Source organism: Barbus barbus, assembly GCF_936440315.1.
Source record: "Barbus barbus genome assembly, chromosome: 9".
NCBI classification, from domain to species: domain Eukaryota; kingdom Metazoa; phylum Chordata; class Actinopteri; order Cypriniformes; family Cyprinidae; genus Barbus; species Barbus barbus.
In genome coordinates this window covers 11,354,448-11,377,453 of record NC_136737.1, presented here as the reverse complement: position 1 = coordinate 11,377,453, position 23,006 = coordinate 11,354,448, and the positions used below count along the sequence as shown (strand labels likewise).

The 23,006-nt window shown below is 42.2% G+C and overlaps 2 protein-coding genes across 2 annotated transcripts; both read right to left on the bottom strand.

The window, feature by feature from the left end:
* Window positions 1–3,864: 3,864 nt before the first annotated feature.
* LOC306874622 (beta-1,3-galactosyltransferase 2-like) lies at window positions 3,865–4,818 on the bottom strand (the record flags this gene model as incomplete). Its single annotated transcript, XM_079424770.1, has 1 exon — window positions 3,865–4,818. One exon carries the CDS (start codon window positions 4,816–4,818, stop codon window positions 3,865–3,867), a length of 954 nt encoding a protein of 317 aa, XP_079280896.1.
* Window positions 4,819–8,447: 3,629 nt separating this feature from the next.
* LOC306874621 (beta-1,3-galactosyltransferase 2-like) lies at window positions 8,448–10,273 on the bottom strand (the record flags this gene model as incomplete). Its single annotated transcript, XM_079424769.1, has 2 exons — window positions 8,448–9,537; window positions 10,263–10,273. 2 exons carry the CDS (start codon window positions 10,271–10,273, stop codon window positions 8,448–8,450), a joined length of 1,101 nt encoding a protein of 366 aa, XP_079280895.1.
* Between the last annotated feature and the right edge of the window lie 12,733 nt (window positions 10,274–23,006).

Sequence of the window (23,006 nt, the reverse complement as noted above, 5' to 3'; positions counted from 1 at the left end):
CATGTGCTACATGTTGCATGTGACATGGTGTCCACGTGTGATCACATTATCCACATGTGGTGATAGGTTGTCCACATGAACTTCACATGTTGTCCACATGTGGTGATAGGTGGCATTTGTTACATGTAACTAACATGTGATCCACATGTTAACCGATTAACCCATGGAAACATTTTCCACATGTGCTCTTATGTTGCAACATGTGGTGACATGTGAAAAATATATGGATACATGTGATCACACGTGGAAAATATATAGACACATGTGGAAAACATATGAACACATGTGGAAAACATATGAACACATGTGATCACATGTGGAAAATATATGGACACATGTGGAAAACATATGAACACATGTGATCACACGTGGAAAATATATAGACACATGTGGAAAATATATGGACACATGTGGAAAACATGTGGAAAACATATGAACACGTGATCACATGTGGAAAACATGTGAAATTCATGTGGTTTTTCTGTAAGTGAGCGAACAACGTTCCTGGGGGTAGACATGGATTCTTGCACGATGCGGGCACGTCTGTCTCCCGCGCGTGTGCAGTCATTGCAGACTTGTCTAAGTCTGTTAAAGACAGGGCGTCTAGTCCATGTAGGCTTGTGTTGCAGACTGTTGGGTCTGATGACGGCAGCATCCCCTGTAGGTCAGCTGGGCCTGCTCCACATGCGACCGTTTCAGTGGTGAGAGGATTATCGGTGCCCCAACCTCCAAGTATCTACCCAACCTCCAAGATCTTTATATCTCTAGAGTGAGGAAAAGGGCTAAGAAAGTCACTCTGGACCCCTCACACCCAGCTCACTCTCTCTTTGAACTGTTGCCCTCTGGCCGGCGCTACAGATCACTGGGCATCAGAACAGCCAGATACAAGAACAGTTTTTTTCTCCCCAGGCCATATCCCACCTGAACAACAAATAACACACCCCAGTACTGTACATCTGTAAATCACTCATCAAACCCTCATCTGTACATAACCCTCATGCACATTCACAGTTCTGTGTATGGACATTTTAAAAAATATATATATTTTCTGTATATTTGTATTTTTATTATAGTTATTTATAATTTGTCTATTCTCTTCATTATTACTGTTTTTATTACCTTAATTATATGTTGTCTGCACTATGTTTGTACTTCTGTACTGGAAGCTCCTAACACCAAGACAAATTCCTTGTGTGTGTAAACACACTTGGCGATAAAGCTCTTTCTGATTGTTTGTTCAGATTTGGATAAATTTAGCATTCCATAATTTGCTCACCCATGGATCCTCTGCAGTAAATGGGTGCTATCAGAATGAACATCACAATAATCCACAAGTAAACTTGTAAACAGTGTTTGATCTGTCCGTATTTCTCTCCTGATTCAGATAAGATGACTTTTTCAATGAAGAAAGCAATATTATGGACTTGCATTTTAGTCAGAAGCAATGGTTTAAAGTTTAAGTTTTAATAATGGATGCATGCAGTTTTTCAACATTAATTGATGGATTAGACTAAGTCATGTGAATTACAGTACTTTTGGATTACTGTGATGTTTTAATCAGCTGTTTGGACCATTCTGACGGCACCCACCCATTCACTGCAGATGATTCATTGCTAAGCAAGTGATGTAATGCTAAATTTCTCCAACTCTGTTCTGAAGAAGAAACCAATATCTTTGACCAAACATTTTTAATTAATTTATTTTTTTTATTTTATTTTTCGTTTATTTAGATAGGGGCAGTACAATAAACATTATTCCAGTCAAGTACTGGAAAAAAATGCACTGCTCATAGAGATTATAGCAGGTGCTAATTTGCATCTCATGTCCCTAGAAAGGCTTTTCTAAAAAAACTAAAAGTAATGTAACAAACTCTTCATATAAAAACCTTGCATTGCAAACAGAATACAAAACAAACACACAGTTTTATAGACTCTTCCAGTCTTAATAATTAACTAGTACAGAACCAAATTTAAATATGAGTACAAGTCTGGTTTAATTTGAGCCAACGCTTAACCTTCAATGTAAAAGACTTTATCATGTATCACTTTAAATTAATTTGGCAGTATATTCCAAAGTTGGGATCCCTTTACAGAGAAAGCTCTTTGCCCTTGTGATGTTCTGCAAAACCCAATCCTACAGTTTCCAACCTCTGTACTCCTAGTGGTCCGGCCTGTGTCGTCTTGCCTCTTTACCAAATTACATAAAACAGAAGGTGCCTTATTTAAAAATCACCTTTAAAAATCTAGCATTTAAAAATCTATTTCACATATGATACATTTGTAAAATTAAGCATATGCCATTTCTTTAAAATATGACAATGATACCATTGATTTTTTTTTTGTTTTTGTCCATTATTTTTAAAGCCCGATTATAAAGCGTCTCAATTTTTCTAATTAAAGAGTCACTAGTTTGAGACCAAACTGTAATACAATGAGATACTAGAAAAAAAAAATCATTGACTGCAGGAACAGATGAGCTGCCTCAGTCGTAATATAATGCCTAATGAGTTTAAAACTGTTTAAATTCATTTTAACTATTTTTGAAAGCCCTTTTGTTTTTCAAATTTAAGTTGTGAATCTAGAACTACTCCTAAAAAAACGAACTTCAGTTACTTCCTCTATTTCTTTGTTAAATACCCTGATTTTACTTTTTCTGTTTTCTTTCTATTAGAAAAACACATAACTGTTTTCTTAACATTTAATGTAAGATTATTTTCCTGGAGCCATTTGAATATCTTTTCCATTTGCTCATTTAGTGCAACAATCTTAGCTGATGACTTAGTAGATGTATATATTACTGTATCCTGACATTCAACATCTGGACAACTAGATGGCAAATCATTTATAAACAAACTAAAAAGCATTGGACCTAACATTGAGCCTTGAGGCAAGCCCATTTTTTTTCTCATAAACACTGATTTTGTATCCTCGATTTTTACACACTGCTCCCTTTGCTTCAAATAAGAAATAAACCATTCAGTTGATTGTTTACTAAAATTAAATGTGCTTAATTTAGATGGCATGGTTAATGAAAATGGCATGGTTAACTGCGTCAAAGGCTTTTTTTTAAATCAATAAAAACTGTACTTATTACATGCTGATCCAAAGATGATCGAGCCTTTTCTAGAAAATGGCAAACAGCTGTTTCTGTGGAATGCTGTGGTCTAAAACCAAATTGATGTTGATGGAGGAGATTACTTTCTAAATAATTTATTAGTTGTTCAGCCACTACTTTCTCTAAAAACTTAGACATAACCGGTAAAATTGATATTGGACGATAGTTTGAAATCATGTTGAGATCTCCTGATTTATAAAATGGTGTAACTACAGCCTTTTTCCAAATTTCTGGAAAAGTATATTCCCTAATTGATAAATTTACCAAATGGGTTAACGGACCCCAAATGTTCATTTCTGGGCGAACTATTCTTTTAAAAACATATATTTCATGTTAATATGCAGTCATTAAATCTGTATGCATAATATTTTAAGATGCCAGAGGATATCTTTAAATTCAGCTATTTTTTTAATTGTTTTTATTTAATTTTTATTCATTTATTTCATAAAATGTTCATGTATTTAAATTTCAAACATGTATTTTATACATATTTTTAAAAAATTGTATGAGTCAGTGTTCATTTAGCCTACATAAAAGGTATAAAAGAGTGTTGTAAAGACAGTGTTGTTTTACATTTCACATTCATAGATCGAGAGTATCACTTAGTATGCAAATGTATCAAACAATACTCACACAAGAATACACAGCTATAAGGTTACAACAGGCTGCTGTTGTAAAAATACATTAAGCTGAACCTGTTACTACCTATATTGTAAATTCTAGAAACACAAATTTAGACTCCAAGTCTTTTCAGCAGGGTCTTTTGGTTGAGTGAATATCCATCCAACAGGAAATCAGCTGAGTCTGGCTGTCTGTGAGTATTGCTATTCGTCTAGAATAGTAACAGCTATTGAATCGTTGTGGTGGTTTGACCACAAACTGTCCATTGTGTGGTGGTTTCTTAGGTGTGATTCCCAAACGTTTCAAGCACATACCCAGATATGCGTCCTCAATAAAAATAGGCCTGATATACCTGGAGATGTACAGGATCTTCTCGGGTAAGTCCATAGAAAATATATAACACATGCCCAGAGGATACGGAGGATATCTGGATTTAGGATACACATCATGAGGAACATAAAACTTGCTGGATGGATCTCTCAAGACAGGGTTTCCAGACAATACTAGGCCAGTGATGTAGTTACGCTGTAGTGGTTTCAGACTCACAAGCATATGTAATAGGTTTTTCATATTGAGGAGCACATCGGCGTCCACTTTCGCTCCGTAGGACGCCTGTGGACAATTTCTGCTGAGCCATTCCATCATCACCAAGGTCTTAATGGTCAGATTCCTGTAGGAGTCCAGGAAGTTGCTCTGAAGAAGGTCTTGATACTCCTCGCTCTCATTCTGGAGTTGCTCCTGCAGAGTTTCGTTGCCACTTTGTGAGCCCAGAAGAAAGAGAACCAGCACCAATTTCTCCCGGACGAGCTCCTCACTGCCCCACGTTATCCGGATGGCGTTACGTGCCTGGAAGTTCTGCGGGGCCACGGGGACAATAATCACCACAAAGGGCTTTTGCTGTTCACACCTCTTTGGCTGGTCAAGGATAAATCTGTAATTTCGAGGGTAAGCACCATGGGGGTTCCCTGTTTTTTTTGCCATTTTCTGCCACTTTCTTGTTTCAAGGGTAGTGGCAATAAAATACAGCAATAAAATATTAAGTAGGATCAAGAGACCAACCAGTAGCCAACTCTTACAGAACATCTGAACAAGGCTGAAAAGAAAATAAAGTGTTCATTTAAAAAGTTATTTTATTTTATTTCTATCTTAAATTTCTTATATTTAAATTTTATATGGATAGTTGGCACAAAAAAGTTGCCTTTTGTTTTTCACAGATGAAGCCAAAGTCGTGCATATTTTGAAAGACCTGAGGTTAACAATGACAAAATAAAAATTTTTAGGCAAACTGTCCCTTTAAATTTAAAACAAACTTTCTTTCTTTCTTTTCCAAAGTGGGTCTTTGTCAGAGTTATTAAAATGCAAAAATGCAGTGCTTCTCTCAGGAAACAGGCAAATGATTTTGACCACTGTGTTCAGAGGCTTGAAAGCACCTCAACGAAATCATATTACATTTCCCTGATGCAAATTCAATGCTTTCTCCTCACCAAAAACTCAAAACCAAAGATGCACTCTAAAACAGATGGTTCTTTAAAGGTTCTTTGCACTTAACAGTTCTATTTAGAACCATATCTTCCTGAAGAACCCTTTTATGCTGAAATGGTTCTTTGTGTCAGAGATTAGGGTTCTTTCCCGCCTTTTTATGTTTCAATTTTTTAACTGCCAAAGCCACCTTCAGTATTTATTTGCTAGTGCTCAACCATCCAACTACACAGTCAACACACTATCAACAGGTAAGTTTTTAAAGGGATCCCCGGGTATCAAGACATGTATAGCTTAATATAACATAAATGATGTATGTTATTTAAAAAAATACATCGTTTTTGGACTATGGGGGACGCCATTATTTTATGTGCACAGTACATTCTGCGTCGATGACATCAAATGATTGCACTCAGTGAGCTACTGGCCCTTATTTCTATGGTCTTTGGCTTTTTACCGCAACACAACTCAGAATACACAACTCAGAATACAGAATACTGATACGATACCACATTGTGGCTTTTGGTTGTCATTTTCAGCCAAAGGGCAGCAAGAGAAGCAATGTAAGACTGCTTTCCTAGGGATAATAGGAGAAAAGAATGGGAAGATGCCTGTGGACGAATAAAACTTCATTAAAAACCCGCTTCTTTTTTCTCTCCACTTTAGCCCTGATGCCTTTGAGTCTTTTAGTAGACCACAGCTACTGAAAGAGCTTATAAATGGCTGAGACAAGAAACAGTAGATGCCAGGAGTTCCTCAGCGCTGATGTCCCTCAATATTAGACTCCAAGTTTAGACTCTTTGTGGGGAGAAATCCATGGTATAGCATTTGGTTTAAACCTATACTTATATCCATCGCCACCTGTAAGCTCTTTCAGTAGCTGTGGTCATCATATCAGTATTTTATTTTCCGACTTGTCTATTTTGAGATGTGTTGTGTTAAAAATAGCAACAGGTAACGCTAGTACCTAGTGCAACCATTTTACGTCATCAGAATAATGGCGCCCCCCATAGTTCAAAATATGTATAAAACGATGTGATTTTTTTAAATAACATAGATCTTTGATGGGTTTTCTACTACATATTTCAGTAGGATACATCATTTACGTTATATTAAGCCATACAAGTCTTAATACTCAGGGGTCCCTTTAAAATGTTCAAACATTAACTGGTTTCCAACTAATCAAGTATTTTTCTCTTTTTAGTTAAACAGAACGTGTGAGTCTAAACAGCTCTGTAGAGAAGAGGAACAAAGTATCCTGAACTGAACAAAGTAACAGATATATTTAATTTCTTTTTGCTGCTTTTGGCTTTCATAACTATAATTGTTTTTACATAATCAAAAGGAAGTGACACATTGTAACTCTAAACTCAGTTGTGTATTTCAGATGGTGTCACATCCCACAGCATCATGAAATCATGAGTAGAAGTGCCATTTAATTACACCAAAATATACACATATTAATGGATACCACAGATGATTGTGTGTATATTTCACTGGAAGGTGGCCTTCATTACATTTATTTCTATTTTGGGTTTTAGACTATATAATGTATTTAGTCATGTTCTTAGTTTTCATTTATTAATGTATTCATCAACTGTTGTTAGACCAAGGGTAGCTAACATGATAATACCTCATATAAATAATTACTAACTCATTTTTATTAAAATATATTATTTAAAAATGTTATTTATAACACCATATACATAGCACCTTCAAAGCATTGAAGATGGCATCTAGAATTGGTTCTATCTAGCACCAAAAAAAGGGTTCTGCTATTGTTATGAGCCAAAGAATCCTAATTTAGACAGTTTAGAACCATTTTCTTAAGAGTGTATAATTTACTCTAAGAAGCCAAATCAAATGAAATATGAAATGTTTAAACATACCTTATCTTGTCTTGTAACAGCGATACTGTATATATCTCAGTCATAGTATCTGAGCTCCTCCTTGTCCTTTCTTCTAATCTTAAAAACACCTGGTGAGGCTATGGAGTGTCACAGTGGGCTGGCAGAGTTCCAGAAACATTTTGTTACTCAAAAGGATCATGTTACCCATCTTTTAATCGTTCTCCTCCATCTGCAAGTGTGTTCTGTTGTGTTTATGATGCCAGCTGGAACTTAATAATAGCAATAAGCATCTTAAGATAACTGCTAACATGATTCTGAATATAAAGTCTAAATGTCTTTACGATCTGTGGCATTATAATAGTCTGGAATTACCACTTCACCTTACCAATATTATTTGCATGACATGCAAAATACAAGATGACGGTGCCAATGTGACCTTGTCAACACTTGAGTCGGACGAAACTGAAAACAACAACGAAAACAAAAAACTAATTAAAAAAATTATTTTTTATTTCAAATCTGTCTCTGTGGATTTGTGGACAGGCAGAGGGTCCTAAATGGTTTATGAAAATTAATATTTTTATTTTTTATTTTTAAAAATGTTATTTTAAACATTTATTTGACCTTTTAGCCCAACATAAAAAAAGAAGACCACAGCTTTCAAGATTCAGTTGCAAAGAAATCCTGTGTATTTTCTGTAATATAATCTGGTTATCGATCTTCAGTATTTCACATTCACAGATACCATAAAAATATAACATTTTAACAAAAAGATTTTACAAAATTTAGTTTTATAAATAATGTAATAATGCATAATAACATAATGAGTATAAGTGCATTATTTTGTATAACAATTATATATAATTAAATATATAATAATTTTGAATAATTCAAAATATACATTTATAAATAATTATTTACTTTATGAGCTATACAAACAAATAGCATTTAATTTTTTAGTCTTTAGTTCACTGATTGTGTCGGTCATTGTCTAACAGTTTTTAATAAATGAAATAAAGGCAACCACTAATCTATTCCAATTTGATTTGTTTTAGTGAAGTGACATTCAGCCAAGTATGGTCATACTCGGAATTCGTGCTCTGCATTTAACCCATCCAACGTGCACACACACAGCAGTGAACACACACACCGTGAACACACACCCGGAGCAGTGGGCAGCCATTTTATGCTGCAGCGCCCGGGGAGCAGTTGGGGGTTCGGTGCCTTGCTCAAGGGCACCTCAGTCGTGGTATTGAGGGTGGAGAGAGCGCTGGACATTCACTCCCCCCGCCTACAATTCCTGCCGGCCGGAGACTCAAACCCGCAACCTTCGGATTACGAGTCCGACTCTCTAACCATTATGCCACGACTTCCCACAATGTTTTATGTGGGCCTCTTCACGTCCTTCCAAATGTCTATTAGCTGCTGTGGGGATCCCAGAATGGTTGTAATAACTCTGAGAAAATCTTCTCGATTATATTGTCCCAGATAGGCTCTAAACTGTGAAGAGTCTGGGGGAGCTGATGGTGCAACACCCAATTGTTTCAGACAAGCGCCTACATATGCGTCTTCTATGTTAAAGGCTTTTACATTCTTGGAAGCCTCAACTATTTTTTCTGACAGGTCATTGGAGAAAACATATCCCATTCCAAGCAGGTACGTGGGGTATTTTGGTTCAGGGTACAATTCCTCTGCCACGTACCATTTAGAGTTTTTGTCTCTGATGACAGACCGGTCCCACATCAAATATCCTGTGATGTAGTTCTGTCTGGGTGTGTTGGGTGACAATAAGAGGCTCATCAGGTTCTCCAGGTTTACGTACATGTCAGAATCAACCTTCATAGCAAAAGCAGCTTGAGGGCAACGAGTGGCTAACCAGTCCATGATCACCATCGTCTTTATGGTCAGATTTAAGTAGGAGTCCACAAAGTTGCTCTGCAGTAAATCTCTGTGTTGTCGACTCTCTTCCTCCAGCTGCTGTTGAGCTCCAGCTCCTCCAGTCAAACCCACCAAGAACAGAGTCAGCACTGCTTTTCCCTGCACTGAGCTCTCATTCCCCCATGTGCTCCGGATGGCGTTACGAGCCTCCAGCTGATGGGGGGCCACAGGGACCATCAAGACCAAGAACGGATCCTGCTTACATTTATCAGGTTCATCCAGAGTGAAATGATAGTTGCTTGGATGAGCCACATGATGATGCACTGAAATGTGTGTGGTTTGTGTAGGAATCTGCTGGACACTTTTGGGTGTTAAAAATATTGTTTGATTTTCACTGGCAGAAGGGTACTTAGTCACAACATAATAGGAGTGTATCTGATTTAGCACTTTTTTATACAAGGTGTCAGTGAGAACAGTGGTCTTGAGAGGGAATTCAGAGACGTAAGCAATGGCAGTCAATAAGAACACTAATGTAAGTAGCGAAAAGAATCCTGTTTTAATGTGACACCTGTGTGGAGCTCTATCTGGACCTAAACTGCATAGAAAAGAGACAAAACAAACAAACAAAAAAAACAGTAAGGGTATTTAATCAAATAAAATACAATACAATACATGAAAATATGGTAGGGACTGTTATTCATTTGCTTGTTTTAAATAAATATGTTCATACATGAACAGAACAAAGAATTTCAACGCTAGCCTACAGAGAGAGAGTTTAACTAACAAGGTCTTCGTTTCCTGTTTACTAATCTGGTATTTGGGGTCTATATGACCCCAACAATTGATAGAGAAATTGTACAAAAAATACACATTTTTAATTATACAAATAATATATGTTTTTTTTTTGTTTACTTCTCATCTATTCATTAATGCTGTGTTTTGGGAGATATGAAGTACTTTTGTACCTATTTACCACACAATTCCTCAACTACACCATAAGCTTGCATATGCAATATTATTTTTTTATGGAAAAATCACTTAAACGATGATCTAAATTTAATTTAAATTGTTTCTGGATATTGATCTAGGTGTTATGTGTAGAAGTACGCCATCTACTGGTTAGAGATAAACCTAAATTCTTTACAGTTTAAGAAAGAAATAGTTTTGACCAGCAGAGGCAATAGAGAGCCATTCATTTTACTGCATGTGGCCAACTGCTTGTATCACAACTTTTGAAATACATTTTGTGAATTTATATATATATTGTGACACCTGTCCCGGGAGCCTATCAGCGTCGCCCTGGCAACGAAGGAGAGTCACCTGCTCCTCATCACGGCGGGCTGATCGGACCCAGCTGCCGCGGCTTAGGGGAGCTCTACAAAAGCCGCGAGAGAGCAGAAGCTGAGGAGGAGCCGCTAACGTGTGTTTCTTTTGTGACTTCCAGACAGCTCTGGCTAACCGCACAGCCCGCCACCAGCACCAGGACACTTTGCACGCCACGCTGAGGATCGAGGGACGCGAGCACCAGAGGAGAAGAGGAAACCACGCACCGACGGCACTTATTCACTTGCACTTTTATTCTTCATTATTGAATAAACACACCCTCCGGGGACTTCACCTCACTTTGTTCGGTTGTGTGATTCTTCACCGCCGCTCACGCCCCCATCAAGTTGATTTTTTTTTGGTTTTTTTCCCCCCTGTTTTATGGACACAGGCGGCGACTCCTTCCCAGCCATGGATGAACTCCTGAAACACCTGACCGAAGTCAGCATCCGGCAGCAGCAAATTGTGGAACACATGGCGGCTCGGCAAGGAGAGACCGAGAGGGAGGTGGCCGCCCTCCGTGCTGCTGCCATTCCGCGGGTTCCGCCCATTGATCCTCGCGCGCAAGCGACCCAGCTGCTGCCAAAGATGACCGTCCACGACGACGCCGAGAAATATTTCAAGATGTTTGAGATCGTCGCGGGGCGTGAGGAGTGGCCGCAGGAAGATTGGGCGCGGGTCCTGGCGCCTTTGTTGACGGGAGAGCCCCAACAGGCGTATTTCTCACTACCAGCCGAATCAGTGAACAGCTATGAAGAACTGAAACGTGAGATCCTGGCCCGGGTCGGCCTGTCCCCAATTGCGGCGGCCCAATTGTTTCACAGCTGGCAATATGATGGGAAGGTGCCAGCCCGCGCCCAAGCCGCCGAACTGTCCCGCCTGGCTCAGCACTGGCTCCTAGCTGGAAGTCCCAGCGCCTCGCAAGTGGCCGAACGCGTCGTCGTGGACCGGTATCTGCGAGCCTTACCACGCCCCCTTCGACAAGCAGCTGGGATGCGGAACCCGCTCACCGTGGGAGAAGCCGTCGAGGCAGTTGAGCTGGCTGAAGCCACCCTGCGTCAGGAGGCTAGGGAGAGGGCGCCGCCGTTTCCCCGGAGGGTGTTCCAGGAGCGGCGCACGCCAGAGGGGCCCCAGCGACCAGTGAGCAGGCCAGCGGTTCCCGGCCCCCAGGACGAGCCAATGCCGACCGAACCGACCCGTTCCCCTAATCGGACCTGGCTGGCCGGCTGTGCGGTGCATCAGGAGCCCCCACAGGAAGCACGACACACCCGTGTCCGAATTAATGGACGCCCCTATCAGGCCGTGGTGGCTACAGGGAGTTCCATCAGCCTGGTCTCGTCAGTAGTGGTCGCCCCATCGCCCCATTCTAAGGCCAGGGTGGCCATCCAGTGTGTGCACGGCGACACACACAACATCCCAACCCGGCGGGTTACTGTCTCAGCAAGACAGGGGACCTGGAACCTCGAAGTAGGAGTCGTGAAGGACCTGCCGGTACCTGTGCTCCTGGGTCGTGACTGGCCAGGCCTGGACCGCTTGTTTCCCTCCACCGCACAGTCGGCTAGCCGCGCCGGGAACCGCCAACGGTCAGAGCCCACCTGAAAACGTCGCCAGCCAGCCGTCCTCCTGACCATGGACAGCGCGCGCGATGGTGAGTCTACCCCCCAATCTTCTAACTTGTTTTTTGATACATTCCAACAGGTGAAGGGAGGGGGAGACTTCGCCAGAGAGCAACGGGAGGACGAGCGCCTTAAACATTGCTGGGCTCAAGTGAGGGTGGTCGAAGGCGAGGAGGCGCAACCACCCCCCCCCATCCGACCCCCCACTTCATAGTGCAAGACGGCCTGCTCTACTGTGTCGCTCAGCGGAGAGGGGAGGTAGTAAAACTGTTGGTAGTCCCAAGAGGAAAAGTGGAGATGATCCTGGAGCTCGCCCATTCCCATCCCATGGCTGGCCACCTAGGGACGGCAAATACCAGCCAACGGATCCAGGACCGTTTCCACTGGCCAGGACTGGACGGTGATGTGAAGAGGTTCTGTCAAGCCTGCCCGGAATGCCAACGCACCTCCCCTCGACGTCCACCCCCCTCTCCGCTCATCCCATTACCTATTATTGGGGTCCCCTTTGAGCGAATCGGGATGGACCTGGTAGGGCCTTTGCCTAAGTCAGCCCGGGGACATGAACACATCCTGGTCATCGTCGACTATGCCACCCGGTATCCTGAGGCCATACCCCTGCGGAAAGCCACCACCAAAGCCATCGCGAAGGAGTTATTCCTGCTCTGCAGCCGGGTAGGCATACCGAAGGAGATATTGACCGACCAGGGCACGCCATTCATGTCCCGGATGATGAAGGACCTCTGTCGCCTCCTCCAGGTGCAACAGATCCGCACCTCAATCTACCATCCACAGACCGATGGGCTAGTGGAAAGGTTCAACCAAACCTTAAAACAGATGCTCCGCCGAGTGGCGGCGGACGACCGGAGGGACTGGGACCAGATGATACCATATGTGCTCTTCGGGATTCGTGAAGTCCCCCAGGCCTCCACCGGGTTCACCCCATTTGAATTGCTGTTCGGGCGGCAGCCCAGGGGCTTGCTCGATGTCGCCCGAGAGGCCTGGGAGCAGCAGCCCACCGCCCATCGGTCCACGATCGAGCACGTGAGAGAGATGAGGGAGCAGATCGAACGCGTCATGCCCCTAGTCCGGGAACAGCTGGCCAAAGTCCAACAAGCTCAACATCGGAACTACGATCGTGCGGCCCAGCCACGGGAGTTTCAAGTAGGAGACTATGTTCTGGCACTAGTACCATCATCAGCCTGTAAGTTCCTGGCCAAGTGGCAAGGGCCATATGTTGTGACCGAAAAGATCGGCCCCGTCACCTATAGGGTCCGCCAGCCGGGGCGAAGGAAAGAGAGACAGATTTACCACATCAACCTGCTGAAACGATGGGTTGGAACAGGGCCCCAGCTGTCGGCCCTTGCCAGCTGTCGGCCCTTGCCAGCTGGTCGGTCAATTCGCGGATGTGTTCTCTCCTCTCCCCGGGCGAACTCAAGTCCTCACCCACGACATCCGTACTCCCACCGGAACCGTCGTAAGGCAGAGGCCCTACCGTCTCCCGGAGGCCCGGAGACAGGCTGTCGAGGAGGAAGTTCAGGAAATGCTGAAGTTAGGAGTAATTGAGCCCTCCCGCAGTCCCTGGTGTAGTCCCATCGTCATGGTCCCCAAACCAGATGGCACCCTCCGGTTTTGCAACGACTTCCGCCGCCTGAACGAGGTCTCTGAGTTCGACAGCTATCCGATGCCACGCGTCGATGAACTCCTGGATCGGCTGGGGAGAGCCCGGTATATTTCCACGCTCGACCTCACCAAAGGTTATTGGCAGGTCCCCCTGACCGACCAGGCCAGACCCAAGACAGCCTTCTCCACCCCAAGCGGCCACTGGCAATACCGGGTTCTCCCCTTCGGGCTGCACGGGGCACCCGCCACGTTCCAGCGTATGATGGACATCCTGCTGAGGCCCCATCAGGAATATGCAGCCGCCTACATCGACGACGTGGTCATCCACTCAGAGGCCTGGGAGGACCACCTGGAGCGGCTCCGGAGGGTGCTTGGGGAACTGCGGCGGGCTGGGCTCACCGCCAACCCCAGGAAATGTCATCTGGCCCTACCAGAAACCAGGTACCTGGGTTACGTAGTTGGCCGGGGTCTCGTTCGCCCGCAAGAAGACAAGGTGGCCGCTATCCGCAACGCTTCCCGACCATCCACGAAAAAGCAGGTACGGGCCTTTTTGGGGTTGGCGGGGTACTACAGATGTTTTATTCCTAACTTCTCCTCCTTAGCCACCCCATTGACAGATCTGACCAAGAAAGGGCGGCCGGAGATGGTGAGCTGGGGAGAAGCAGAAGACGAGGCGTTCCAGAAGATCAAGGCTGCCCTCACGTCTGAACCGATACTCCGTGCCCCCGACTTTAACCGCCCTTTCTTGTTGCAGACGGATGCCTCGGACACCGGGCTGGGAGCCGTTCTCTCGCAGGTGCAGGACGGTGAGGAACACCCGGTGGTCTACATCAGCCGAAAGCTGTCCCCCGCCGAACAACGCTACGCAGCGGTCGAGAAGGAGGTGCTGGCAGTCAAGTGGGCAGTCCTGGAGCTAAAATACTATCTTCTAGGACGGGCCTTCACTCTGGTCACCGACCACGCTCTCCTACAATGGATGGCTCGGGCCAAGGACACGAACGCAAGGGTGACTCGGTGGTTCCTGGCGCTCCAGGACTTCCGCTTTGACGTGCGACATCGGGCCGGCGCCGCCCACGCCAATGCAGATGGACTCTCCCGCTTGGGGACAGCTTTCTCAGGTCTGTCAATGAGACTTCCTCCTCCAGCCCCATCCTCCCCCTTAGCCCGAGGGACCAGGGCGACACTTGGGGGGGGGGGGGTGACACCTGTCCCGGGAGCCTATCAGCGTCGCCCTGGCAACGAAGGAGAGTCACCTGCTCCTCATCACGGCGGGCTGATCGGACCCAGCTGCCACGGCATAGGGGAGCTCTACAAAACCCGCGAGAGAGCAGAAGCTGAGGAGGAATGCCTCCTGCAAGTCAAGCCGCTAACGTGTGTTTCTTTTGTGACTTCCAGACAGCTCTGGCTAACCGCACAGCCCGCCACCAGCACCAGGACACTTTGCACGCCACGCTGAGGATCGAGGGACGCGAGCACCAGAGGAGAAGAGGAAACCACGCACCGACGGCACTTATTCACTTTTATTGCACTTTTATTCTTCATTATTGAATAAACACACCCTCCGGGGACTTCACCTCACTTTGTTCGGTTGTGTGATTCTTCAGCCCGCCACAATATAAACATAAGAAAGGGCATTTAAAATAATTATTTTTTAAAATAGCAGAATTTTTGTAGTTTTTGATGCATTTTGAAATGTCTGTTTTAGACTCTTTTATAGCCTTTGCGTGGGAACATTTACTTTGTTTTCAAAACACAGATCTAGCTCTTACATCTAAACGAAAACATTTTACAGTGGAAAAGGTCAGTTGTCTTTTATCTCTGTTTCATCTCTCTCTTGCTCTCTCTGCATGTGAGTGTGCATGTGCATGCATTAGGTCTCACTCACACGCGTTCTGCATGTGTGCTGATTTCATTAGCCAAATTGGATACAAATTCTCTCTGTGACAGTCACACCTGTGTGTGTGTGTGTGTGTCTGTGTGTGAGAGAGAGAGAGAGAGAGAGAGAGAGTGTGCATATGCCTGTGTTTGTACGTACGTACGTGTGTGTGTGTGTGTGAGAGAGAGAGAGAGAGAGAGAGAGAGTGCATATGCCTGTGTTTGTACGTACGTGTGTGTGTGTGTGTGTGTGTGTGTGTGAGAGAGAGAGAGAGAGAGAGAGAGTGTGTGTGCATATGCCTGTGTTTGTACGTACGTGTGTGTGTGTGTGTGTCTGTGTGTGAGAGAGAGAGAGTGAGAGAATGCATGTGTGCATATGTATGTGTTGTGTGTGTGTGTGTGTGTGTGTGTGTGTGAGAGAGAGAGAGAGTGAGAGAATGCATGTGTGCATATGTGTTGTGTGTGTGTGTGTGTGTGTGTGCCTGTGTGTTTGTGTGCATGTATTAGGTCTTACCCTTTTATATCTTTGTTCTGCATTTGTGACTGATTTCCTTTGCCAGTTCTATAAAAATGCTCTCTGTGGCAGTACACACATACATGTGTGTGTTTGTTTGTGTGTGTGTGAGTGAGCATGTCTTTTCTACATCACATTTATGCTCTATTAGTAGGCCTTCATTTCCGTGTGAAAATTTTCTGATTTATGCTGGATTTATAGATTTTTTTTGACAAATGAAGAAAATATATTGAGTTTTTTTCACATTTCCCATTCATTTCAATGTGGGGTCATATTGACCCCGAAGACCAGATTTGTAAAAAAATTTTTTACATACCTTCAGAACAACCAAATCAAGCCCAGTTTTTGTGTGTGTGTATAGATAGATTATGTAGGAAAAGTCACAAAATCTTATTCCACTCAGATGAAGGGAACCATTTTTTTTTATTAAGGAAATGTCGATTGGGGTCATATAGACCCCGTGAACCGATTGATTAAAACAAACTTTAGAATGCTACATGATGTAGAAAACATTTTAGACAAACCGATTTACCAGATTCTATAAGACTTTCCCACACTATACACAGAGACAGAGAGTTGTTAGGATGAAGCGATTCACTAGAATTCAGAAGGAGAACGTTCCGCAAGTGAAGCCGCAGAGAAGGCCACAAGGTGGCTTTGGATTAAGAGGGCTGATCCGTGGACTGCTACTGGGACGCAAGTCGGGGCTTGATCAACCCTGGTTGGGTCACCTGGGCGAGGGTGTATGATGTTGCGAGACCCGAAACACCCAATGATCCCAGGAGACATCACTGAGGATGCGTCCCAGTGCATCCATGAGATGTTTCTTGCATAGTGGTGAGCGCGAATTTGAATGTTGCCCCAGGCAACAGACATTTAAAATAAGGCAGCAGCTATTTGAACTAAGTGTTAATAGCGATAGAAGCTATTTACACTAAGTTCAAATAGCATATTTTCTTAGCGATAGCAGTCTCTTTAAGACTATAGGTACTCTATAGTCTTTTGCGATAGATGATATTGACGCTCAGTGAAAATAGCAGCATTTTTTAGTAATATGCTAACACTAAGTGCAAATAGCTATAGTTTCTATTTACACTATGTCAAAAAAGCAGGGTTTTCTACTATTTATACTACTTATTGCAAATAGTGGCAATTATCTGCACCTCAGTATGTAGTACATTATAAAACAATATGCAATAACTTATTGAGTGTACATTTTAATTTTAATTAAAATGATTAAATGGATGCCACCTTATATTGGGACTTATATTGGCACTGTCAATCATCAGATTCTCCTGTCTACACTCTCTTCACTGGGCATCACTGGAATTCCACTTCGCTGGTTTGAATCCTATCTCACCGGTAGATCCTTCAGGGTGACCTGGGGAGGGGAGGTATCCAAACCACATCAACTGATCACTGGAGTTCCTCAGGGATCGGTTCTTGGACCCCTCCTCTTCTCCACGTACACTACATCGCTGGGTCCCATCATACATGCACATGGCTTCTCCTATCACTGCTACGCCAATGACACGCAGCTCTATCTCTCTTTTCAACCAGATGACCCAACGGTAGCTGCACGGATCTCAGGCTGCCTGGCGGACATCTCGGCATGGATGAAAGAACATCACCTACAGCTCAACCTGGCAAAGACGGAACTTCTGGTCTTCCCTGCCACTCCGACTCTACGGCATGACTTCACGATTCAGTTCGGCTCATCAATGATTACCCCATCAACTTCGGTCAGAAATCTTGGTGTGATCTTTGATGACCAGCTGACCTTCAAAGAGCACATTGCAAAGACTGCTCGTTCCTGCAGGTTTGCACTACACAACATCAGAAAGATCAGGCCCTTTCTGACAGAGCATGCTGCGCAACTTCTTGTCCAGGCCCTGGTTGTTTCTAGACTGGACTACTGCAATGCTCTTCTGGCTGGTCTGCCATCAAACGCAATCAAACCTCTACAAATGATTCAGAATGCAGCGGCACGACTGATCTTCAACGAGCCCAAAAGAGCGCATGTTACACCTCTCTTCATCTCCTTGCACTGGCTACCAGTGGCAGCTCGCATCCAGTTCAAGTCACTGATGCTTGCGTACAGATCTACCACAGGCTCTGCACCCTCCTACTTCCACTCACTATTACGAACCTACATCCCCTCCAGAAGTTTGAGATCTGCTAGTGAGCGACGCCTTGTGGTACCATCACAGAGAGGCTCAAAATCACTCTCCAGAACATTCTCGTTCACCATTCCTGGCTGGTGGAATAATCTTCCCACCCCTATCCAGAACGCCGGATCTCTGGCAACCTTCAAGCAACAACTGAAAACTCATCTCTTTCGGCAGTACTTGACTTCATCCTAAACTCAAAAAAAATTAAATAAATAAATAAATAAATAAATAAACTTTCCCTCTATCTTTCTCTCCACCTACTAGCTTGTACTTATTTGAACAATGACTGAGACTTGGTGTTACGAGCACTTCCTCTGTCTGACTGCCTCTTCAAGATGAATCGCTTTTTGTATTCCCCAATTGTAAGTCGCTTTGGATAAAAGCGTCTGCCAAATGACTAAATGTAAATGTAAATGCAATAAAGCCCTGTCATGAGTCCGGGTCCTGCACTTCTCCCTCTCACTACAAGAGGTCGCTATCTCCCATCCTCCTGGACTCAATTCTCCAGATTCCATTCACCTGACACTCATTATTACACCCTCAGCTGTTACCCATTGTTAGACTATATATTCTCCTCTCACTCACCACTCTGCCTGTCTTAATTATTTGTTGTAGTGCTGTTTAACTCTGGGGCTACATGCATTGTGTTGTCGACATATGTATCCCAATCCCTAACCTGTTTTGTTTTTTGCCTTGTTGGCCTTTTTGTTTATTAAAAGATATTCTTACCTGCATTTGGACCCAGACCCCTGTTCTTTCCACGGTGCTCCCGTAGTGTTCCGTGACAAGCCCTTCCTACACCTACCCTAATCCTACCTGATACTGTATTTTCATTTTTGAAAATAGGCTAAATGCTTTTCTGATGCGAGTTGAAATTTGAAAAGGGAGAAAAGAAGTTCACCAAAAGGAACCTGAGTCGATTGCGACAAAATTATACCAGTACAACACACATTATACCATCTACACCACTGGGGCTGATGATAGGTGGAAGTCTAATTTTGACTAGCCCAATCACACATTGGTGGGCAGAGTTGGTGTAAATAGTTTCTGCCAACAAGTCTGGCTATTTGAACTTAGTGTAAATAGACACCCCATCTAGAAATGTTTCAAGTTTTATTTTAATTCCCAGAATGTTCTGCTAAAAGGTGGGATAACATTCTCTAAAAGCGTTTATTGATAACATTATTAGAACATTATCCGGTTACATTCTAATAAAGCTTCCCAAATTCTGGTTGAAAGTGAAAACCCAACCTTTGTTTGATGTCAAGCTCCAGCGTCATTAAATAACTCCAAAAACAGCATTACAAGCTTCACTTATTATATATTTCTGTCATACATTTACACAAGTTTGTATTGAGAATAACAGAGGTTTAGATGTTGATGCCTGTTTTAAAGTAATTTGGTTTGATGTCACCATTGTGGTGAGAAGTGTTTGCTTTAGTTGGGCAGTTTGACTCTTGACTCAATGTTGCTCTTTAGCTGCTATAACTATGTTCGTTATGGCAAAAGCAACAAGTGAAAATGTGATCAGATGATGTTGGCTCCACGCTGATGATAACAATGTCATCACGTAGTGATCTGGTCAGCTGGTCTCATCTAGAGTCTAATCTATGCTATTAACTTAATATTAGTAACTGTAGTAATGTGTTCCAACAGCATAAGATACAGTGGTGTTCTAATCAGATAATCTGTAAGTCCACCTTTAATTTTAAAACACATTGTTCACAAATCACTTTAAACTACTGACCACTCAGACACACACAGACATGAAGAATCAGTGATGAATCTCAATAGTGGTGGCATGCTTCATGCCGCAATGCATTCTGGGAGCCCTGCATGAGTTTTGTATGATGCACCCAGAATACATTGCAGCATGAAGCATGTCACCATTGTTGAGATTCATCACTGATTCTTGATGTTTGTGTGACAAACCACGTTGCTTTTTCTGGGGGGGGGGGTTATATCCTTGAAATGATCTGATTAAAGCTCTGCTAGATCTCAATCTGTAGAACCATTGCATTGCTATAATAAATAAAGTGCAACTAACACCATAGATTAGACTGAATTAATATACATGACAATATCTGAACCATCAGCATGTAGCCAAGATCATTTGGTGACCTTTTCTCTTGCTGTTTTTGCCATAACAAACAAAAGTCGAGTCAAATTGCCCAACTAACGCAAACATTTATCACCATACCAGTAACATCAAATCAAACTATTACTTTCAAACAGATATCAACATCTAAACCTCTGTTTAACTCAACAAGACCTTTTGTAAATGTCTGACGGAAATAAATCAATCTGGTTTACAATAAGCGAAGCTGGTTATGCTGTTTTTGGAGTTATTTAATGAAGATGGAGCTTCATAAAACAAAGGTTGTGTTTTTACTTTCAACCAAAATTTGACATCTGAGCAACATTTGAATGCACATCCAATGTTGAATGGGAAGCTTCTCGATGAAATCTTTATTGGAATGTTAGAGGATAATGTTCTAACAATGTTATCAATAAACACGTGTAGAATGTTTTTAGAGAATGACATCCTAACTTTTAGGAGAATATTCTGGGAACTAAAATAAAACTTGCCAATGAAAACATAACCAGAACATAGCATAATATTCTCAGAACTTTCTTAGAACAAAAACATTTCTAGCTGGAGTTAAAGGCATGATGGTCGCACTCCACCGCTAGGTCGTTAAAGGTTCGGACTTATACTGTTTCTCTGCAAATTTTTACATTTGAAATTTGGTTATTTTAACCGAAGTTGCTTGGTTTTGAAAAAGTGACTTCTATGAGAGCTGTGCTTTCATACATTATTTTGCTAATGTGTACGTTCCTGTAGCCTACTTACTAAATTTACTGAATTTAAATTTGCTGAATTTACTCTTTCTGTCTCTGTCTGTCATTAGCTTTAGTTAGGTTACAGAGGGGATCGAAAGTTTGGGAAACCCTTGCAGAATCTGTGAAAATGTGGATAATTTTACCAAAATACATTTCACTGCATTTTCACCTACATTTCACTGCTGGTTATACTCTGTATAATTGTGTATGTGACAAATAAAACTCTTGAATAAAAACTCTTGAAATAAGAGAGATCATACAAAATGCATGTTATTTTTTATTTAGTACTGTCCTGAGTAAGATATTTTCCATAAAAGATGTTTACATATAGTCCACAAGACAAAAAAAATTGCTGAAATTATTAAAACTCAAACACAACAATTAAAAAAGGTTCAAACATTCACTGATGTTCCAGAAGGAAACACAAGGAAACATTAAGAGCCGGGGGTGAAAACTTTTTGAATTTGAAGATCAAGGTAAATTGTACTTCATTTGTCTTCCAGGAAACATGCAAGTATCTTCTGTTGCGTCAGAAGGGCAGTACTAAATGGAAAAATATGATATTTCAACAAAATAAAAATTTGGACATCTTCATCCTGTTCAAAAGTTTTCACCCCCCGGCTCTTAATGCATCGTGTTTCCTTCAGGAGCATCAGTGAATGTTTGAACCTTTTTTAATTGTTGTGTTTGAGTCCCTCAATCATCCTCAGTGTGAAAAGGTGGATCTCAAAATCATACAGTTACTGCTGGAAAGGGTTAAAATATGCAAAAGATGCTGGAAAACTGAAGATTCTGCAGGACCTGGAGGATTTTTCTGAAGAACAGTGCTCAGTTTAACTGTTCAGAACAAACAAGGGACTCATGAACAACCATCACAAAACAAAAAAACAGTCGTAGATCATCCAGGTAACCACACACAGTATTAAGAACCAAGGGTTCCCAAACTTTTGAATGTGGTTATTTTAATAATTTCAGCTATTTTTTTGTCTTGTGGACTATATGTAAACATCTTTTATGGAAAATATCTTACTCAGGACAGTACTAAATAAAAAATAACATGCATTTTGTATGATCTCTCTTATTTTGGTAAAATTATCCACATTTTCAGATTCTGCAAGGGGTTCCCAAACTTTCGCATGCCACTGTATGTTTAGTTAGTGACTCCCTAGTCTCAGCCTCAGACGTCACGCCCAGGAAACGTTTGCTGAAGGTCTGGCTATGCAAGACTAGTGACTCCCAAACTCTCTATCATAGCCAGTTCTTTCTTGAGTTCAGGTTGTTTAACTAAGGCAGAGGCTATCTGCACTAAGTGTAAATTTGCAAAACATTCTCACTCTCAACTCGTCACATATTCATCCTGCTATTTTAACAGTGTAAATATATTCTATATTTGCACTTAGTGTAAATAGCATTTCCATAAGAAAATACTATTTTGACTTAGTGTAAATAGAATGCATTGCTATATGCATTTAGTGTAAATAGCTTCTATCGCTATTTTTACACTTAATAGAGCAAATAGCTGCAGCCTAATAATTTTACAAAACAAAGAGGGTTAACTTTCATTTATGGTTTTGTAAGGTAAAGTTGTCTCTAAATGAATGAAGTTAAGTCAGTATATTTTTCTTATCCACACAGCTGCAGTTTACCACACCATTGCATTATTAAAATATCAGATGACCATAAAGTATCTACATATCTATTTTTTATTTTTAGCATAGTTTGCTTTAAACCATAAAAGACAAAAGCAAGTATGAGCTCACCTCTTCCAGCCATTTCTGTTGGAGAGTTTCGCCTCCATGTTGTGGTGTGTGTGCATTCAGGGCAATCAATGGCCCTTAACTGAAAACCTGAGAGTTAAAGCTGCTGTAGAATTATAGGTGGCTCCACCCCCTCCCACCTCATACAGGTGTTCACTGAGGATGGGGGGGGCAGGGATAGTTTTTATGGTTGTTTTAATAGAGATCACAATTATACCATACATTTTTTTGCCATTTGTAATACTTAGAACACAAAATAGGCTTCAGTTGATCACATTATTACTAACCAAACAATGTAAAAATCCATTTTAGTCTCCTTTACAAAAAAAAAAAACAACATTGTA